General features: G+C 40.8%; 1 protein-coding gene across 1 annotated transcript; it reads left to right on the plus strand.

Annotated features, from left to right (window-relative positions):
• The first annotated feature begins 52 nt into the window (after positions 1 to 52).
• Positions 53 to 20,035, plus strand: UROS (uroporphyrinogen III synthase). Its single transcript, XM_063337925.1, has 11 exons — positions 53 to 191; positions 395 to 490; positions 5,689 to 5,778; positions 6,559 to 6,642; positions 7,960 to 8,056; positions 9,856 to 9,930; positions 11,193 to 11,267; positions 15,855 to 15,938; positions 16,386 to 16,471; positions 18,286 to 18,384; positions 19,233 to 20,035. Exons 3-11 carry the CDS (start codon positions 5,716 to 5,718, stop codon positions 19,377 to 19,379), a joined length of 810 nt encoding a protein of 269 aa, XP_063193995.1. The 5' UTR covers positions 53 to 191; positions 395 to 490; positions 5,689 to 5,715; the 3' UTR covers positions 19,380 to 20,035.
• The last annotated feature ends 577 nt before the right edge of the window (positions 20,036 to 20,612 follow it).

The following is a 20,612-nucleotide window of genomic DNA, read 5'->3' on the forward strand; positions in this document are numbered from 1 at the left end:
CGCTCGGGGCGGCCCGGCTGCCGGCCTTGCGCCCGGGTGAGTGCCGGCGGGTCCGAGATCCTCGGCAGGGCCCGGGGGAGCGCCGTGGGCCCGGCCTGGTGGGGTCGCGATCCTCGGCAGGGCCCGGGGGAGCGCCGCCTCCGGGTGTGTGGTGGCCGTAGCGCGGCAGAGGCTTCCAGGCGGGAGCTGGGGTATGTCGTGGCTGTGGTTCCCCGGGGTGAATCCCGGGGGAAGGCTGTGTTAAGGGGCGAAGGTTCTGGGGAGGGCTCCCGGGCCCGCCGGGACGTGTGGGGAGCGGGGGGGATACGTCCCGGGCCGCCCCTCTCCCGGCTCCTAAAACCCCGGGGTTCCCTCAGCTGATGTCACCGGCTTTAAAAGAAATACCTTGTTCTAGGAAAGTCATCCGGAGTCTGCCGGGACTCAAAACTCACTGGAAAACGGTGTTAATGGCTGCAGCTCCCTGCCCTGCTGAAGCATCGTCTGTTTAAAGGCAAGCAAAATAACTGTCCCATGCCACGAGTTTCCTCACGTTTCCTCTGCCCTCATCACCTCTCTTCTTGGCCTGTTGCTGTTGAACCTTTCAGTTACATGGCTGTAAAGAAAAGAAAGCCTAACAGAGGCTGAAATACAGTACTGGGGCCTCTAAGTCTGTCCTGAGCATCTGTGGCATTAGTCAAATTAGCGAAAGCCAAATTAAAAAAGGAATGAAGTGCTTACTGCTTACTTAAAAAAATAATTCCCAGGCTAGTTATAGATAATTCCAGACAAACAAACAGAAAAGGCAGTGAGGTAGAATACAGTAACCACAACATAAGTGTGTTTTTTTAAAAAAGTATCCATCAGGAAAATGTTTTGGAAACATCCTAAGTACTGAAAGTATAGAAGTGGCCATTAATATTTGAGCTCATTCATGGGGACCATGTTCCATTTAAGTCTTCATGTCTAGTTAATGAAGAAAGGTAGGTGTTAATGAGGGCATTTGAAGAAGAGGATTGGGTGCTCACTGTTTCTAGCGAGAAGAAAGGCAAGGCGCAGGGCCTGGGGTATAATTTTGGCTTTATAAATACGATCCAAATAGGTTAGAATTTGCATGTCTCTTTAAAGTATCAAACATGTCTGCATCTATTTTTTTTATTATTTTTTGAGAGCTGTGTCTGGAAGCACTAAGGTCACTGCCAAAATACGAATAATGGTACACAGGGAAAGAATATAGCGTGGAGAAAGATGGACTGGCAAAGCCCTTTACTGCTGCAGTTAAACTGCCTCAGTGGGGATGCAATCAGCATCTATATATAATTTTCCATTTTATTTTTGAAGCTGTATCAGTCAAAAATGACACTAATTACTAACATTGCTTTTGGTGAAAATCCGGGATGTAGTAGAAAGGTCTGTCCTTTGCTGCTCCTCTGGATTGCCATGTCAAAAAAACAGTTTTGTTGTTGAGTTTTGTGACATAGATACCAAAATAGCAGGAATTATTCTCAAATCTTTTGTTGTTACTTGATTGATGGTATATGTATTGCATTATCTGTGAATTTGGTAGATTTCTGAACCATACTTGATGGCAGCCTTACAGGTAGGCTTTTTTTCTTCTCTGGTTATTAAACCCATCTCATCATAGTAAAAGAATATTGTAAGATATGCATAGCATCAAAAATCCTAGCCCAGGGGATTTTAAAAATTATATCTCAATGGTGTCTTATAATCCATCTCCTTTTATGATGGAACAGACAATTCCCTTTGCACTTGGCAATCAAACCTTACTGTGTGACCCCCACAGTTGCTTATAGTCAGAATAGTATTAGAAAAGTTTAATATAGCTTGCAGCTCTCGGTGTCACTTAGCAGCAAGAAACAAAAGGACCCATTTATTTCTTTTTACAAGCTGTCCTGTGTATTAAAGATAGTTCGCAATTAGTTTGGGGTCAGCTTTTGAAATGAAAATGGAGTGACCCACAGAGATGTTCTTTCTGTACAATGTTTTATATGAAAAATCTGCAAAGGTTGTTTTTGGTTTTGTTTTTTTTTTTTAATATGAGAGAGCGTTGCTCATTTTTACTGTACTAATATCAGGAACACGCATTGTAATCAGCTTTATATTTTAATTGAGGGCACAGGGATGTTGAATTTTACTGTGTGATACTATGAATGGGAAGCATTTCAATTATGTCTGTAAGCATAATATTCTGAATATGCAATGTGACCTAAAATTACCCTTCTTTTAAATTAAGTAAGGTGGACTTAAAATGAAGTAATATAGACTCAGAGAAATAGCACCAAACTGGATTTAGCTTTCAGTCATGATGTAATGCCTCAGACACTCCAGTCGCTCTTGTAGTTTATTATCAGAGCTAATTGGATGGTTCCCAAGCCTCAGACTGATTAATACAAGTTATTCTTCATCTTTGTGTCTGTGGGCTCAAGACAAAAAATCTGTTGTCCTCTTGCTAGCTGTTTGCAAGCCTAATGGGTTTTAAATGGTATTTTTTTAAGCATTTGAAGAACAATCTTTGCAGAGTTGTTAATTGGTGCTCAGGCAAACAAAGTGCTTGTTTAGCGAACTAAAAGTGGGTGGCCAGCATCATCGTGTAAAGAAAGACTTGGAAGTGGAAAACTTATTGAGGTTATTCATACACGTTATCTTTTCCAGATCTAGATTGAGCAGTGCTGGACTCTGCTAAGTCCAGTCATTGTTCTAAATAGAAATTTTTTATGTTCGTTTAGAAGTTGTGCGTACCTCTCAATTAAATGCATAATATATAATTTATGGATAAAATATATATAAGATATCTAAAATGTATCTTTGTATTATAAGTACTTCCCTCAGAATACATCAAAAATTACCAGAGATGCTGCATGTCTTATTTATGTGCTTTCTCTTAATGCTTTTGGATTCAGTAGGAATATTTGTCAGGGTTCTTGACTCTAAGTGTATTTAGCAGAAAGCTAGCTGTTTCAAAAATTGTATTTCAGTCATTTGTAGAGCACTTCTTGATAACATCTCAAGGACACAAGTAAATCAGTAAAAATACTGTATTTCTCTTACCATTCCCGGTACAGTGGGACCCCCACAATGTTGCAGCAAGTCACAAAAACGTCTCTGTATGTTATTTCCCCACAAAAAATAATCCATCATGGAGTTTTAACTGCTTCATCCATTGAATATTGGCATATTTTTGTTTTGAAAATGTGCTTATGTGTGTTTGTCCCTCTTTGGGATCTTGTCTGACCTCTACAACTGCCTGAAAGGTGGGTGTTGGCCTTTTCTCCCAGGTGAATAACGACAGGACCAGAGGAAAAGGTCTGAAGTTGCGGCAGGGGAGGTTTAGATTAGATATTAGGAAGAATGACTTTACAGAAAGAGTGGTCAGGCACGGGAACAGCCTGCCCAGGGAGGTGGTGGAGTCACCGTCCCTAGAGGTATTTAAGAAACGTCTAGATGTGGCACTTCAGGGCATGCTCTAGTGGCAGAGATTGTAGGGGGTTTTTTTTGTATGTGTGTATGGTGGGACTCGATGATCTCAAAGGTGCTTTCCAACCATGAAGATTCTATGATTCTCTCCTGCCTGGCTGCTAAGGTGGCATTTTGCCCCTGATTCACTGTGATGTGGTGGTGGGACACGCTGAGAAAGTGAGTTTGGTTGGGTTGCACCCATGGTGTTGGGTATGAGGACCTGGCATTTGGAAATGGGTATATTCCACCAGTTTTCATTTGCTCTCACCTCTCACCATCTGCGTGATCCTCTCTGAACTACACAGGCAGAAAGAACACAACGGACTGAGGGGTTTATGGCTGCGGAAAAAGAGACTAAATTTTTCAGCAGTAAACCCAAAGGCTCTCAGAGGGTAGTTGAGATCAAAATACATGTTATTCATGAATGCACAAACTTAGGGATTCCCTAGGTCAAACTGGTCTTATGTTGGACACTTGCAGCCCCTTTTTGGAGGCAATAAATGAGCTGCCTTCTGGCAGAATTGAAGCTAAGCCGGTGGCTGCTAGGGGTGCCAGGGCTGTGCAGTCTTCCTCTTTATACAAGGAGCCAGATGGCTGAGTCCAAAGTACAGCTTGTATGAGTTCTTTGTAGAGGAGACAGCTAGGTAATTGCATCTTGCGGTAGTTCATGATATTTTATGACTTTGTAATTATTCTTTGGTTTCAGTATATATTTTACGTGCAGGATCTAAACAAAATAATTAATTTGATTATCGTAAGTCACCTTGTTAAGCATGGATGTTTACCCATTTCTTGTTGTTATTCATTACTTGATGCAGTTAGAAGGTACAAGATGGGAAGTTAATTCATTTCTAACTACCTAAAGTAATTAATTAGAAATCTGCTTTCCCCAGGTGTACCTGAATTAACTCTCTCATGTCATCTGGGGGTTTATTACAATACTTTTGGAAATTGCTCTATCCAAAAAATATTATTATCTTGTATTACATGGTTTGGAAGGATTTTTATTTTTTTTCGCTTCCATTTACATTTTGATGATTTCATAATGTTATTAAGCATTATACGTTTCAGAAATAGGAAGGTGTGGTAGGTTAGAGTTAACATAATTTTTCTTGGTGCTGTTAGACTTCAAGGGTACTAGTGGAAATGTGTCATACGGAGAGCATAAGCACTGAAGGTGCAGTTATAGTAAAGATTGTTAGTAACATCAGTATCGGAACAATAATCTATACTACACAGAACTGTGCTCGAAGTATTTTTTTTTTACAAGAATATTGGATTTTTAAAGTGAAAACTGTTACAGTGGTAAAGTGACTGAGAAAAGTCACTTAGCCCAGCCTCCTCCAGGCTATTAGCAATTCGATACTCCAAAGTATTTGTGAGTCCAACAGTCCGTAATTATTCATTTTAAAGAGAATTTGCTAGTATATAATCTCTCAGGAAAGTAACACATAGGTAATTAAGGTTAGAGAATGGATTTCTGTTTGTTTGTATTATTGCATTTGTTTACTTTGATGCTTACTGCATTTGCTTATGTGTTGTAACAGGCTTTGAATTCGGCACCAAAGTCAGCTTTTAAGGAACCAAGAGCTATCATCTTCCATTTTAATGGCAGAATATATTTTTTTTAGTCTTGCCTTGTCTACTATTGATATATCAAAGAAGGAATATGAATATTATATATTATATTCAGATGTATAAATATGTGTGTATATATACTCAAATATGTTTGCAATTTTTAAAAAAAGTTGGAAACATGCCCCACACGTGTTTTCCCCCATGAAAAGGGTGAGACCCCAGAGGCATCAAATTAAATCTCTTGGTACATAAGCCCTTGTATATTCATTATGATGAGCAGAGGGTGGAAACTAGCATGGAAATGAATAAAATAGAATAAGTTTTTATAGATAGAAGCTTATTACATTGCCAAACGTGACTGCGTTGTAGGGGTTGTTACTTCTTTTACAAAATATTCTCCTTGAAAATGCGTTCTCCCTGATGACTTTCGTTACAGTTTCTCCCTTAAGCAGTATTATCTAAAGGCAGCATGTTATTTGTTGGTCTTATCAGGGTGGATATTCATGCCCAGAGAAGGTACGTTAACTGCTTACTCATTGCATAGAGAGCAGTGCAACTGTTAGCAGCCCAGGTTCTTTGAAGCTGAGCTATTAAAGTCACTGTTCAGTAGAAAGTCCTCTAGATCTAATTTAGATAAATTCCATTCTTGTGTTTCAGAGCTCTTTTGCAGTTATTTGGTAAACAATGAAGGTCCTGTTGCTGAAGGATCCGAAAGACAAAGATTCAGGACCAGATCCGTATATTAAAGTGAGTAAACTTTAAAAAAAGTAAACAATTGTGTCTCTTCACTATTGAATAATAGTATCATGCGTTCAGCAATATAGATGAATTTAACTGTTTCAAGTGAAAAATGTGCTAAATCAAAATTAGGAGCGCGTGTCTGGAATTATGATATTTTCTAAGAAAAATAATCAAAATTAGGAGTGCATGTCTGAAATTATGCTAAGAAAAAAGTGTGCTAGAAAATTTGCTGTTACTGGGAAAATTATTTGTTATGGGGTATTTGTGCTGAACTCACTGTTAAAGCTCTCAGCAAAGTGCGGATTACATTCATGTGTGTAGAATTAAGATTACAAAAAATGTTACTGGTTTTACTGGAAATGTAAGGTGGAAGAGGTTACCTTTTGCTGTGGACCTTTCTGCTGTTGTCTTTAGTCATGTGAGTAGGTTTTACTGATAAGAGCAGTTCTATTGAATTTAAAGAATTACAGAGATATACAAGAATATTTGCAGGACTAGGCGGTTGTTTGTCACTGAGCGACTTCAGAGTTATATGCTGGTATATACTGTAGCTATGCAGTACCTGCGTAGGAGGTCGCGGTTCAATAGCTCTTTGTTTAGTATTACGTTGTAATACTAAATAACTAACAAAACCAAACTAGGTTCACTAGGAAAAACAAATAAGATGCCTTTGTATTTTAGTTTAGTAAAAATAACTATTTGTGCTGACTTACTCAATTATTTGAAAAAGCAAAAAACCTACCGTTTGAAATCTATTTCAAGAGCTGTAAACTTTTTTTTTTATAGGAATTAGGATTATATGGATTTGAAGCAACTTTGATTCCAGTTTTGTCGTTTGAATTCATATCTCTTGAAAGCTTATTTGAAAAGGTAAGTTTTAAATTATTTCAGTTGTCTTATATTTCAACAGAATTTAGGTCCTGGTTGCCAAGGTGCCGTGTCCTATCTTGACTTTATAATACTGCTGCCCTTTGCGGTACCTTGTTTTGTGTTTCCACAAACACAGTTGCATACAATACCATATTCTATCCAACACAATACAGTATTGTATACAATGTCAAGTGTGTTGCCCATACTTCTTAAAGAATTAAGTTGGTCAGATAGAATTCACAGTTAGATGGGTGGACTATAGCCACGGGTGTTGTGGGGTTTTCTCACAACAAAAAATGAGAAGGCTGTAGTGACAACTGAAGGTTACCTGAGGTTCACCCTTATGTTGCACTGAAATCGCATACTGCATCTCCTAGTTACGTGGAATAAAATTGCATAATCAATGGTCTCTTTCTACTCTTTCTTCAATGCATATATTTCATTTTAAAATGTTGAAAAGGTTTTCTGAGGGAGGTTCCCTTTATTGACAGTCTCTGAATTTGTTAGGTGTTTGAGTGTATCGTGCCCTGCATTTACAAGTGATGCAAAAACACTTTTCCTTTTTTCGTACTGATCTTTGAGAGCCCATTAGTAACTTTAACTGTTCCTTGAGGTGGCAGGGGGCAAGCAGCTGTCTGGGTAGTACCCTGCGTGTTACTGCTTGGAATGACAGTTCATTTCTCTTGTACGAATTTGAAGGTACCTCATACGTCATTCTCCCATCCTTCCAGCTCGTTTCAGTGACAGGAATCCTTGTCTGTTCTTACAGATTCACAGAATTAATATAATCTGTGCAAGTTTTGTTCTGAATTTGGTATTTGTTATACATTTCTCTTATAAATGCTCTGGGTACCGGTAGTGGCGTGGTAGCTGAGTGGTGCGACCAACACGCCCGAGGGACAGACTTTTTGTCAAGGCCTGTTGCAACAGGACGAGGGGTAATGGCGTTAAACTAAAAGAGGGTAGATTCAGACCAGATGTAAGGAAGAAATTTTTTACGCTGAGGTTGGTGAAACACTGGCCCAGGTTGCCCAGAGAGGTGGGAGATGCCCCATCCCTGGCAACATTCAAGGCCAGGGTGGATGGGGCACTGACCAACGTGATCTGGTTGAAGATGTCCCTGCTCATGGCAGGGGGGTTGGACTAGATGGACCCAAACCAGTCTATGATAGTAATGATCTATTTGCCCTTTTGAGTTTCAGACATTTATTGGAGCTGGTTTGTTCTTCACAAGATTATGAAGTATTGATCAACTGAATTTTTTCATTTATTTACTAATTTTTAAATTTTTTTCTTAAATTTACTGTTTTTAAGTAGCTGTCTCATCCAGAATGTTATGGAGGCCTAGTTTTCACCAGTCCAAGAGCGTTAGAAGCTATCAAGATATGTTTAAAAGAGAACAGCAAAAATGAAGGTAAGTGCGTATTTGTGTTCCTTGGTCTTTCTGTTTCAGTATTTTGTGAAGTTTATAATTTTATTTCACCCACTAGTATGTGTTTGAAGTGTGCCTTTTTTAGAAAAGCTTTGTCTCCTAATTCTTTTGGCATCATAAAGGCCGCATGCTAAAATAAGGGATTGAGGGTTGGGTTTTCCACATTTAGGCTGTTTTTAGAAATGAAAGGAAAAAGCTTTTGGTGCAAATGACTAATTAGTGTGAGCTTTTTTCAGTTGTGGTTATCTTTGCTAAAAAGAGTTGTAAACAGAAGCTCGTGCATGAGGAGTATTTTGCTGCGGTGCGTAGCTTTGCTGACTAATCACTTTTTTTTCTGACTAACCGGTAGAGGAAGGAGCATTTTGTAGAAAGTGGCCACTGCTACTTCTGTGTAGACTCATATGGAACCTTACAGAAAAACAGATTTCTCTGCTTTGAATGTAAAATTTAACAACGGAATTAAGCATAAGCTAAATAGCAGTGAAGAAATAAATGGTGATACGTAAAAGCCGACAGACGAGTTGTGAGTAAGAATCCTGCAGAGTGCTAAATAGAAATTACCATACCAATGATCTGTCACATCCTTGTAAACTCTTCTAAATTCTTTGAGTTTCTACGTGCACCTAAATTGTATCATTACTTTATCTGCTCCGTATTTAGGCTGCAGTCGTACTAATGAGTGTACAGCGAGTAAGCTGACACTCCTGCGTAAGCATTAAATACACCGTCAGCTTCTTTTAGCATTTGCAGCGGCAGAGGGCTATATTTTAGGATTTTTGGTCAAATGTAATTTCTTCTCTAGAGTTCATCCCTAGTCTTGATTAGGAATTTTGGGAGCTGCTGAAATACATATTTTAATCAATAAAATGAATCTTTGGTTCCTGTTTGCATTCCTTTCAAAGGTAATAAATCCTTTTCTTTTTCCTTCTTCAGAATAGTTTCCTCGTGATATTTTTTTTTTATTTTACTGTTGTAGTTTCTAATCTTTTTCCCCCCAAGAATACTAGAAAGGAACTCGATGTCCTATGCTGTACTTTTTTTAGACAAGATAGTGAAAAACGTAGCGTATCTGGTTTTGACTCATTAGGATTTCAGGCATAGGGATTAAGTAGCTGGATCCAAGAAATGTAATCTGTAACATACTTACTACCTGAAGGAGGAAAATAATTTCCTAGTAATTTTATTTTGGTCTCTGGTACATTTTATTTCTGAGCTGATGAATTATTTTTTGTGTTTGTTTAAAGTATAATCAGCTTCTGTATTTTTCTTGTATAAGGAGGAGTTGCGTTATAGAGTACTGTAGTGCATGAATGTAGATTTTTACCCTTTTATTTGTTGTCATAGAAGATTTTACTTGGTTTTTGCCTGTCTTCACTTTTAAACCACCGTTTTGTATGTCTAAATCTCCTTTTGTACTGGGTGCTGGTTTTTCCTATGAGCTTTGATGCTTTTTTAAATTCTTAATGGCAAAATATAAATGAACATTGCAAGTGGGGTATGATCTGGCGCGGGGCAAGCGTGCATTAAAAACGCTACTTAACAAAAGCGGCTAAGAACTGTTTACTCAAATTAGGCTTCTAAAAACATGTCGTAAACTGCTATTTGCACAGTGAAAAAAATGCATTAAAAATTCATTTTGTACATCCAGATTTGCTGAAAGATGTAGTGGAGTATTAGTTATTATTATTTTGCTGTATTTGTAGATTAAACAGAAGTCCAAATACTCATTTAGCATTCATGTTTTGGTGCCACGTGCTTAAATTTAATTTAATGTTTTTCAGCCTGGTTAAAATCTCTTAAACAAAGATGGAATACCAAACCAGCATACGTGGTAGGAAAAGCTACGGCTTCTCTAGGTAAGCTGGGGTTTAAAAAAAGAAACCTTAGGTAAATCTGTCTTGTGAGTACAATTTTTGGAATATTAGCTGCTATTCAAGGATGCTTAGAAAAAAATACAGGTCAGTTTTAAACATGGGTAGTTTTGAGAACAGGTAATTGTATACACGTTAGAACTATACATGCTTACTTCATCTGAGGATCCAGCTTCTGGGTTTTCATTACTTTTATTGTAATATGATGGTAACTAATGTAAAAATTTGGTCAAAAAAGAAAAAAACCCCTTTGTTCTTAATTTGCATGTGTTTTTTTTCTTTCACTTTGGAAATGAAATTGGATGAAGGGGATTATAACATAATTGTCTTGAGATTGTACAAAGCATGATGCGCTGGCCCTTCACTCCCTGAGTGTTCCTGTGAGGCGTTTGCCAAAGAGAAGCCAGCAGTACATACATCCTCGTGTCGTCCGTGGGTCACCTGCTTTATTTGTCTCGGCACTGGGTTTAATCTGACGCAACGCCTATTTTATGTGCATAACCAAAATGCAGCCTAGGTTTTAGTTTATGAAAGCCTTTCTCATTGTAAAATTGCATTGTAGCTTTAGCTTCCCCTGAAGCACACAGGACATAATAGGAAAAGACTAGCATTTGAGAATTTTAAGAGTCTTGATGTTTTTCTGCTTCTAGTCCAAAAATAATTTGGGTGAGTACTGGCTACCTCTATAAAAAGCATATTTTTTCAGGCAGGCTGGTAACAACACTGGATCACCAACCGGTGACACCTAACCAGCATCTTGAATCAATCAAATCCCAAATTAGTTAACTTCTCAAGAATTCATCTTACCCTTACTTCCTTGCTTAAGTAAGACCAGTGTTATACCCTCAGATTTTCCGACAGGATTTCAGCCTTTGCTACAAAGAGCAGCAATACGCTGGTTGGGAAGCTGGTTGCGACCAAACCATGCTGGGAATTGCAGCCCATTCAGCACAGTCAGTGCTTTCTGTTTCACCGCTTCAGGTACGAGAGTTTAAAAACTCTCCAAAGCAGCTTAGCTATCCCCAGAATTCTTCTTTTGTACTTTCTTCAAGTATTTCTTTCTAGAACGAAAATCGAATCTTTCATAGCATGTTACTACTTCAAATGCTCCGATTTATTGCTTTTCAAAGAGGTATTCGTGCATGTGGATCGAGTTGTGTCTCCCTTTTCAATTCCTGTTTCTGTGGTAGTAAATCTGAATTGTTCTTATTGATGTCAATGTTTTTCTTTGCTGCTTTTGGTTATAGTGGAAGAAATTGGTCTTATTCCACAAGGAGATAAGTCTGGAAATGCTGAAAAATTAGCTGAATATATTTGCTCAAGTAAGTATCTAAACCCTGCTACTTAAATTAAGCTTATGTACCTTCTATTGTATCAGAATTTCCAGTAAATAAAATCAGGTGTACACTGTCACAGGGAAGCACGTACTGCATATGTCTCTTATATGTAGAACCCGTCAATTCACCTTCTGGGAATGTGGGTGATATCTCTAAAAGACAATAAAACATACTTTGAAATACCTATACAAAATATTAGTTTACATGAAATCTTAGACTCTAATTGATTAATAATACTATCTGACCTCACAGAAAAGTATTTCTTTTTTACTGAAAGATCAGAGCTGTTGACCGCAATTCTTTTGAGTGTGGCCGTCCAGCCAATTCCTTATCCACCGAGTGCTCCGTCCGTCAAATCCGTGTCTCCGATGTCGTGTGCAACAGTGCCAAACAGCTTTGCAGAATTCCAGATAGGTGCTGGCAGTTGCCCTTCCCTTATCCACCGATGCTGTAATGCCGTCACAGAAGGCCACCGAATTTGTTCAGATATGATTTGCCCTTAGTGAAGCCATGTTGACTGTCACCAATCACCTTCTCATTTTCCATGTGCCGTAGCAGAGTTTTTAGGCTGAGGGGCTGATTGAGTGGATGGGTCAGTACAAGCTGCGAAAAAAGGAGCCGTGTTTTTGTGCAGCCTGGGTTAGAGAAGTTGAGTGAAAATCGTCGTAAGCAGGAGCTGCCAGAGGAACGGGTTTGAGCTCAGAGCTTCTGACACACGTCGTGGTGTTCCAGGGGATCCACGACTCAAAAGTGTCCCCCTGAGCATTGGCTGGGAAGAACAGTTACCTGTTTTAGTCCCTAAGCACTCTGAAACTCTTTGCTAAAATAATCTCTGTAGCAGATGAAAATCACACCTAAGGTTTGGGTATCTCAGCAGCAGCCTGTTACCCGTCAGGTCCTTCTCTGTACTTTTATGTGTCCTGGGGTGCGTCCCCGCTCGCGTAAGAAAGCAGGGAGCTGTATAGTCGGGCCGCAGAGTGAAATTAGAGGCTGGCTTTCAGTCTGATACAAAGGTATGGCCTTTGCTGAAGGGCTTTCTGCCCCAAATTTAAAAAGGGAAACAAACCTTCATTTAGAGGCTTGTGCAGTGTCCAGTAACTGAACCAAGAGTGACCAATGCTTTGAAAAAACACATTATTCAGCTGTACAAGGTAAACAGTCTGCCTTTGGCTTACCCAGAGAAACACCTGCCAATCAGGGCAGTTATTCTGGTTGTTGGATGAATTATTCTGTCTTCTGGTTTAAAAGCCCTGCTGCGGACCGCACTTTATGAATCTGCTGAGTAAGGTGCGAGGTGCTTCAGTGGTGGAAATGATGTCCAGAACCCTGACACGTTATTTTTGGCTGTTAGGCATAACGTTAGGTGCGAAAGAGAGTGTTGATGAGCAAAGTCTGCGTAGTAGCAGAGATTTACAGGTAAAAGCAAAACGCGATTGGAGCTGGCAAGTATTGTTTGTTATGGGCAGAGCGCTCTGTAATTCATTGGCAAATAAAATATTTTAACTATGTGGAATATTTCACGATAAAAATGATAGTTGCCAGCACAAGATTAAAAAATAAATTGTGAAAATTAAAAATAAAAATTTCGACACAAAAATGCCATAAGTGAAGAATAACCCATGTCTGTTCTTCAACGGATATGTTAAAACAAAGACGGGGTTTAGGTGATATTTTAGCGCTAGGAAATCTACTTCTGGTAATGAACCAATGTTTGCCAGTTTGCAGAAGGAGGAGAAGGAAGATTTTTGAGGAGGAAGATGAGAAAAATACCCATGTCCTCTGTTGTATGAACGTGAAAAAAATGTGAAAGATCAGGTCTAAAGAAAACACTGTGTGTCGTAGCGGGGGCGGAACAGTCCCTCCTTGGTGATGCTGGGAGTGACACAGTTCCTGCATCCGAGCATCCCGAGGGCGGGTTCACACCTGAACACCAGCGGGACATTTAAATTAACGCAGTGCTGCAGCACTTCCAGCGTCCTTGCGAAAAATGACTGTCTTTGAACTCCCGTCGGTTTTGATGATTGAGCAGGGGATTTCCATCGCTGGAGACTGCTGCTTGTTGATGCACACCATCATACTGGTCATGAGCTGTGTGAAGCTGGGGAGGGACGTCTTAGGATGTCGGGGAATGGTAGGACCAGAGGGAATGGATCAAAACTAGAGATGGGACGATTCAGACTGGACGTTAGGAAGAAGTCCTTCACCACGAGGGTGGTGAGACACTGGAACAGGTTGCCCAGAGAGGTGGTGGAGGCCCCATCCCTGGAAGTTTTTAAGGCCAGGCTGGACGGGGCTCTGAGCGACCTGGTCTGGTGGGAGGTGTCCCTGCCCAGGGCAGGGGGGTTGGAACTGGATGATGTTTAACGTCCCTTCCAACCCTAACCTAACAACTCTATCATTTATTGTATTCCGCATATTTATGTGCTCCAGGTTTATCAAGTAGTTTATAACAACCTCTGAAGCACAGATTAAATTACATCATGGTCCCTACTATGTATTTATTTGGTTTTCTTTATGCGTAAAATGATAAGTAACTGAAAAGAATAGCTTTCAGTTTTTATATCATTAGAATTTATTGTCAGAATAAAAAGAAAATCTGAAGCAATGATACTTCTTTTGTTACTCACCTTTTGTGCTTTGGTGCCAACTTCAGCCTAAGCGATTGGGAAAATAAAGGAATTCCCTCCTTAACTAGCTTGCTAGCTTTGGTCTCTTTTCAAGGCAAAGATTTTTTTAGTTTTATTACAGTGTAACGTTTGTGTTGGTTAGGGAAGCAGGATGCCATTGGAGCCAACGTGTTGTGTTCAGACCTACTAAGGAGTTTTTCTGTGCTTTGCAAACACAAGTCAGAAAGGATGAGTGTTTCTTTACAGGTATCACATGGGCATTTCAGCTAAGTGACGTGAGTTGTCGGAGGGTCAATGCTGAAATATTTAGGTTTTCTCTTACTATTTTAAGATCTCTTTTACATTCTGTCCCAAGTTCATTCTTCCTCCCTGTAATTTATTACACGCGTATCTGTGACTTCTGATAAAACGTCGACGTGCAGTTAGGACAGTCAGGTGTCTCTGTGTTGACTCCTACAAGGGTCTTCCCATTTGATTTTTTACTGTACTGTTCTTTTTTTTTTTTTTTTCCCTGAGGCATCTCTGATGCTTACGGTTCCAAACAAGAATCTGCCTCCAGCACTTTAAAAAAAAAAAAAAAAAAGGCAATTATTTTTCTAGCAGTCATTTCTTGAAAATGTGTATTACCATATCTGAATTAGTAATAAAGTAATGCGTTGAGGAATTCCTATTTCTTTTGAAAGATGGATGCGGAGTTGTGTGCAGCTGTGTAGAATTTCGTCTTGACCTTTTCTCTGTATCCGTTATTTATAGAAAAGGCAAACTCTGTGCAAAAAAAAAAAAAAAAAAAAAAGCCTGCTATTAAATTTCTATCCAAAAATCAAATTCTTCCTCAATTAAAATGCTCTTTATCTTTTGTAAAGTGTCAGTATTCACTTCTATTCTAGAAGTGAATTATTATTCTAGAAGTGAAAAACTGGCCCAAACAGGTAGTTTAAGCCCTAACCCCAGCCAGTTGCGGAGAATCTGACGTGGACAGTGCTGTTTCCCTCTTTGGAGCCCGGCCTTTGCCCTCACCATCTGACGGTTGTTGTCAGTGTGTGCGCTCTGCTGCCCCCGGCGCGGGGGCGAGCACAGGGTGCGCGGGGACGGGGGGCTGCGGGGACGGAGGAGGCGTAACCCAAGGGACGGTGACATCAAAACTGTTACCTGCTGGTGTTTTTTAAGCAGAATTTATTTACTCCTCTGATAACGTATTAGGAAGATATACAAGCTACGGGAACTGCCTCCCAGGCGTCTGATGCCCTACAAGGGGTGGGTTATGAACAGCCGTGTATCAGAAAGGTCCTTCCAAAGTCACCGAGGGGCTCTCACGCCTTGCCAACGTAACAATAATTAAAGTTGGAGTCCACTTCCATTGTCACTTCCACTTCAAAGGACAAGAGCAAGCGAGGATATCCGCTTCCACCCTGGCAGCAGAAGTAGAGTCATTTTTCCTTGGGGAAGTAAGAAGAGTTTCAGACAGACTGAGACTTTTCAGCGCAGTATTTCTGTCCTCTTCTTTGCCTAAGCATCTCTTTTCTCTAGAGCGAGCCGTCAGGCGTTGCACGGGACTAAGCTTTGGAACACAGAACCTGAGGAAGGTGGCGTTTCTGAGGAGGAGGAGGTGACTTGCACAGTGCTTGTCTTGCGTCGTAGGATGGCAAGGGGAATAGAAATGCAGTTTATCTTTTGTGAGATCTTTTGAGCCAATGTTTTCATATTATAGTTACGGAATATTTTTGAATATTTTTTAATTTACATGCCAAGTAGCCTCTGTCCTCTGGATTGTGGCTGCAGCTGCACTGCGGATGTGCTCAGTTATCTTCGGGCTGTGTCTGTGATGAAGCACACGGCGTTTGCTGCAGCGTTCAACATTTGATACCTTTAAAACGTAGGAAATGTGGCATGTTTACTCTTTATTAAAAACAGAAGTTAATTAAAGTTCCCGTTTGTGTGTTTACAGGAGAGAAACCCAGTTCCTCAGCTCTTCTTTTTCCTTGCGGAGCCCTGAAAAGAGAAGTCCTTCCTACAGCGCTTCGAGAAAAAGGTTGAACTTCCCTTGGAGCCTCATCTGAATTAGTTACGAGAAAAGTTGGATGTAAAACTTGGGAACCAGATTTGAATAACTAAAAAAAAAAAAATGGAATGTGCTGTTACGTTGGCCAGAAGTTAGAGGGTGGGAGTGAAGGTGGCGAGGCTGGGCTGCTGCCCGCGGCTCTGGGTGACGCGGGGAAGGGGGATTTGTCCTGGGCTTCGCCTGCGCCCCCCTCCCCGCGGGCTGGGAGTGACTTAGTCGCCACTGCCCAGTTTGCCAGCATCCTTCCAGGTCCTCTCATTCCAGATGCTATATCTTGAAACTCTAAAAATACCTTTTCTGTACCTTTTAGATCTTCTTAGCCTAAAATAGTACACTGTGGTGCAGTTAGTATGTTGAGGGTGTTTTATTGAAATTAATGAAACCCTCGTTAATTCTGACTGTATATTCTCATCCCAGGAATTCCTCTGGAAAGCCTTACCGTTTATCAAACAACCCAACACAGTGACCTGCAAGAGGCATTGAGCCGTTATTTCTCACAACAGGTATTGGGCGCCGATGTAATTAGAGAATTTTGGAGGTTTACGCTAATACCTCGCAGAATGTCCTTTTTTTCCTTTAGCAAAAGTTTGGGACAGAGAGCGTGAGTCCCTCGGTTATTTGTTGGGGTGATTGCAAACGAGCCTAAAAGACACAGCGTCTCTGTTGGAAGAAGAAAACAAAACCTTTCACATTTTGTCTAACTTTCAAAATATGGGTATGTTTGAGAATTACTGGGCAATAACTGCATAAATAATGGCATATTCAGTTTATTCCTTTGAGCTGGACAAGACTGCTTTTTAATTAATACCGTGTCAGAAATTACGTTTAGCGAGGATATTTATCGAACAGCTTTATTATTGGTTTTTATTAGTGTAACGGAACTGTCACTGGATATCTTTGCTATATATTACAACTCAGAATCCAGCAGTAGTTACTGCCCTACACAGTTTCAGCGTTCCTGCTCTCATTATCCAATTTATGAGCGTAGTAATCTCATTTTAAGTGTCGTAATTCCAAGTGACGTGCTGTTGGCAAGTGTGCTGAGATACAGTTGCTAGAATTGTTATTAATGTTTTTCCCTTTTTAAAACCATCTAGTAAAAGTCATTAATCAAGGATCAGCGTGTAGGTAAATATTTGAAGGTACTAATAATTGCTGTTATTTTTTTCAAGACTGCCTTTCTGAATTTGTAGGAGCCTACATCGTATGTAGGATGGATTTTATTCAAAATGCGGGCTTTCCTTCTTAGGGAAAATAGGGCTCCTTGAGCATGTTGTACTTCTTTTTAAAATCTGTGCGTGAACGTCTTCTTGTTAGATTACACACTGATTTTCAAGGTCTTTGTCAAGAGGACCTGAAAGGTCACGGCGTGGGCAGTCTGAGTGATGCACTGTGCTGTCCTGGTGTTCCCAGGTGGATAGTGCAGCTCTGAACCCCACAGAATGTAGTTTGTAGCGGTTCTAAAAGCAAGTCAATAGTACATACACATTTTGTAACTTTCGGAACTTTTTACGGAACTCCTCGCTTGCTGCAATTAGATGTTCGTTTCAGCGTAAAGCTGTTAAAATACGTTTCTCATGCGCTTTTTAGTTGTTCTTAACTGATGGTAATTGTTACGTATTTAGCGCGTGGAGAGCTGGCATGACGCGAGAAGCGTGTGGTACTTTGAGACAGGGATCAGCACCCCCTTAAGCTGTCATGGCGGCCTCCCGGAGCCCGGCCTGGCGTCCGAGTCAGCGCTGTAAAATAACAACAGATGAGCTTGAGCAGAACTAGTGTATCTTTCTGGTCACACAGAAAATCATGATAAAGGAGGCGTGTGCTTTGGGTCTGCAGCTCAGGAGCTTGGGACCTTCACTCCGGATGGAATTTTGCCGTTTTATTTGGCTACAGAAGCCCTTGCGGGGGGTCCAGAGCATCTTAGGGCGGGCAGAACTTTGGGGAAACCACACGAGCTGGCAAACGGAGAGTATGTGCACAACTGAAATAGATGGGAATGGATTTAGGGGAATAACTTGCTGAGTTTTCTCGCTAAACAGGAGAATGAATATGGCCCCAGAACGCTTTCAGTACATTTATCACCGAGCGTTTGTGTGACGCAGTATTTGGTTCAAGTCAGACCTGAATTTCAGCATTCTGCGGTAGAACGGGGCTGTCTGCGCCGCAGGAAGCCCTTTCTGTTGGCTGAACTGCTGTTTCTCATCAATAAAAACACTTCACGTCCGTATGGCGCCAGTTGAAGGGGTTTCTGTGGAAGTGCGCTGATCTACTGCTGGAACGGGGGAATCTGTGCCAACCCGTGCTTACTTTTACGCAGGGAATTCCGGCAAGCGTCGTGTTCTTCAGTCCGTCCGGTGTCAAATTTTGCCTTCAGCACATTCAGAAGCTTTCGGGGGATTTTATCAACCATATCAAGGTATCTTCTCTTTAAAAATGGTGAAATACAATAGGGAGTAAGTTTGGGGTGGGTGAATGAGGGATAGGAAAGCTGTTACACTATTACAAACCTTCATTTTCTCTTTGGTTTGTGTTTATTTCTCTGAAAAAGCAGGTTATAGCAAATACATAGACAGTGAATACAAATGCTGAAGTTTGTAATTTGTTGAATTCAAATACAAAGAAATTCTTTGAAGCTGGTGCTGGCAGTTATTGGTCACGATTAGCTTGTAATACAATTGTTCTTATTTATATGTGTTCAGTCTGGCCATAGAAGAGTTACGAATGACTTGCAGCCGTCAAGCTGCGCACAGTGTATTCCTCGTCCCCTCTCCTTGTTCTGCTTTCTTATTGACACACTGTCCTATTATGTAGCTGGCGGCCTCTTTAAAAAAAGAAAAAGGAATTGTTTTCCCCTAGAATTTTTTTTTCCCCCATTAACTGGCCCAGTCTCTGCTGGGCAGAGGCTTTATTTTCTCTCAGTGATGTGAAGGTGTGAGTAGCTCTTGCTTCGATCAGCAATTACAGATGGAGGCAGGTTAAAATTCATCCCACTTTCCCTGTTCTGTGGGACTAAGAACTTTAAATGCTTACAATGGTGAGAGAAATAGTAATCTTTCCTAAGTAATTACTGAGTAGCTCATTGGATAGGTGGTTGTTAATACTGAAAATCTTCGGCCCGGAATGGTTAGTCCAGCTTCGTAAGCTCAGCCGTGCCAGTGGGTAGGTGGACGGTGTGAGCAAAGGCGGAAGGGTACGTACCCAAGTAACCCCTAGGAGCGGATGCCGCACCTCGTGCTGTTACAAGTGTAAATAATGTCATTTCAGTTTGCGGCTATCGGCCCAACAACGGCGGAAGCCATGGAGGCAGCAGGGATCCCGGTTTGCTGCACCGCAGAGAGTCCCACTCCCCAGGACCTCGCTGCCGGCATCCAGAAAGCTCTTCGCCTACAGAACTGCTGTCTGTCCAAGTAAGAGCACGGCCTGCGTCTGAAGGCAAATTCGGTGCGGCAGAAGGTTTTCCCGTTTTGCAGACCTGTTGTCCTGCAAGAAAGTGTTTTTCAGGAATACGCAGCACTTCCCTTGTCAGGGCCTGGTGGGAGAAGTTTGCATCTAAATAGCTGAGCAATCCAGAAGTTGTAAAGCATCCGGCTGTTCCCTTTTCTCCTGTGTGCAGTGTAAAGATTTCACGTGGGCGTTCCTTGAGAACTAGTTGCGCGAGGCCGAGCTGCAGCAGAGCAGTATATTGGAACAAGTTCAGTCCCTCACCTCAGCTATCTCCTGGCACACAAGGTTTAAGGTTTTCATTTCTCTGTATAATCGGTTTTCCGCGCACATCTTCCTCCTGTGTAGGAGAAAGGCATGCTTACAACGAAGTATTCTCTGTTGTAAAGCTGACTCGTTCGTTCTGCTGTTTTTCAAATATTTATATTAAAATGATGATTGTAGATTCTCAATGGAATGGGACGATTCTTGGGGTGACGTTACGCTGTGTGGAGCTAAGAGAGGTCAGCTATCACCTCTCAATATACTTATGGTACAGGGTCCTGAAAACTAGGTTTTGTTTTATATTCCTGTAAAGAAGGAAGATTTATTAACAGAGAAATAAACTGGCGTATCACAGTTAACAATGGTGTTAAAGTTGTCTGTTTTGGATGTGGTTTATGCTTTGTTTGTTTATCTGTAAAAGGAGAGAAAGTAATCCTATTTAGCACTAATGCTACCTTTGCTAATGCTAAGAAATTCATAGAAGATTTAAATCATAATATACTCAATTATAATCCTCATGAAAGTGATTCTTGTTGGTGGTGTAGTGCTGAGGCTCATAGAATAACAGAGAAATCCTCATTTGCTCTAAGTTTCTATTAGCTTAATTCTGAGTATTTGACCTGAATTTCCAATTAGGTAAGATGCTCCGTGCCTAGAATCAGAGTTAACCTGAGCCCAATTATGATAATAGAAACCGAAGTAATTTCCAATTGTGTATTTGGATTCATCAGCCAGACCGGGCACAATCTGACAACGTTTGCTTTAGAAAGCCCTTCAATTTCTGGAGATGAAATAGAACCTCAGACGTGTAGGAACTGCTGGAAGACAACACTGAACAGTGAGAGGAATCCACCATCCCTGAAGAACATCCCGTGGGACACGAGTTTCGCTCCAGTAACTGGATGGAGCCGCAGGACGGTGCAGCCGTGCCCCAGGGAA

This window comes from Chroicocephalus ridibundus, chromosome 6 (assembly GCF_963924245.1).
Source record: "Chroicocephalus ridibundus chromosome 6, bChrRid1.1, whole genome shotgun sequence".
Taxonomy (NCBI): Eukaryota; Metazoa; Chordata; class Aves; order Charadriiformes; family Laridae; genus Chroicocephalus; species Chroicocephalus ridibundus.

Bases quoted from the DNA above. Each gene is read 5' to 3' on its own strand.
- UROS (XM_063337925.1), top strand. From the start codon at position 5,716: ATGAAGGTCCTGTTGCTGAAGGATCCGAAAGACAAAGATTCAGGACCA. The intron at 8,057-9,855 runs GTAAGTGCGTAT...AATGTTTTTCAG, and splicing joins AGAGAACAGCAAAAATGAAG to CCTGGTTAAAATCTCTTAAA. The intron at 15,939-16,385 runs GTTGAACTTCCC...TTCTCATCCCAG, and splicing joins TACAGCGCTTCGAGAAAAAG to GAATTCCTCTGGAAAGCCTT.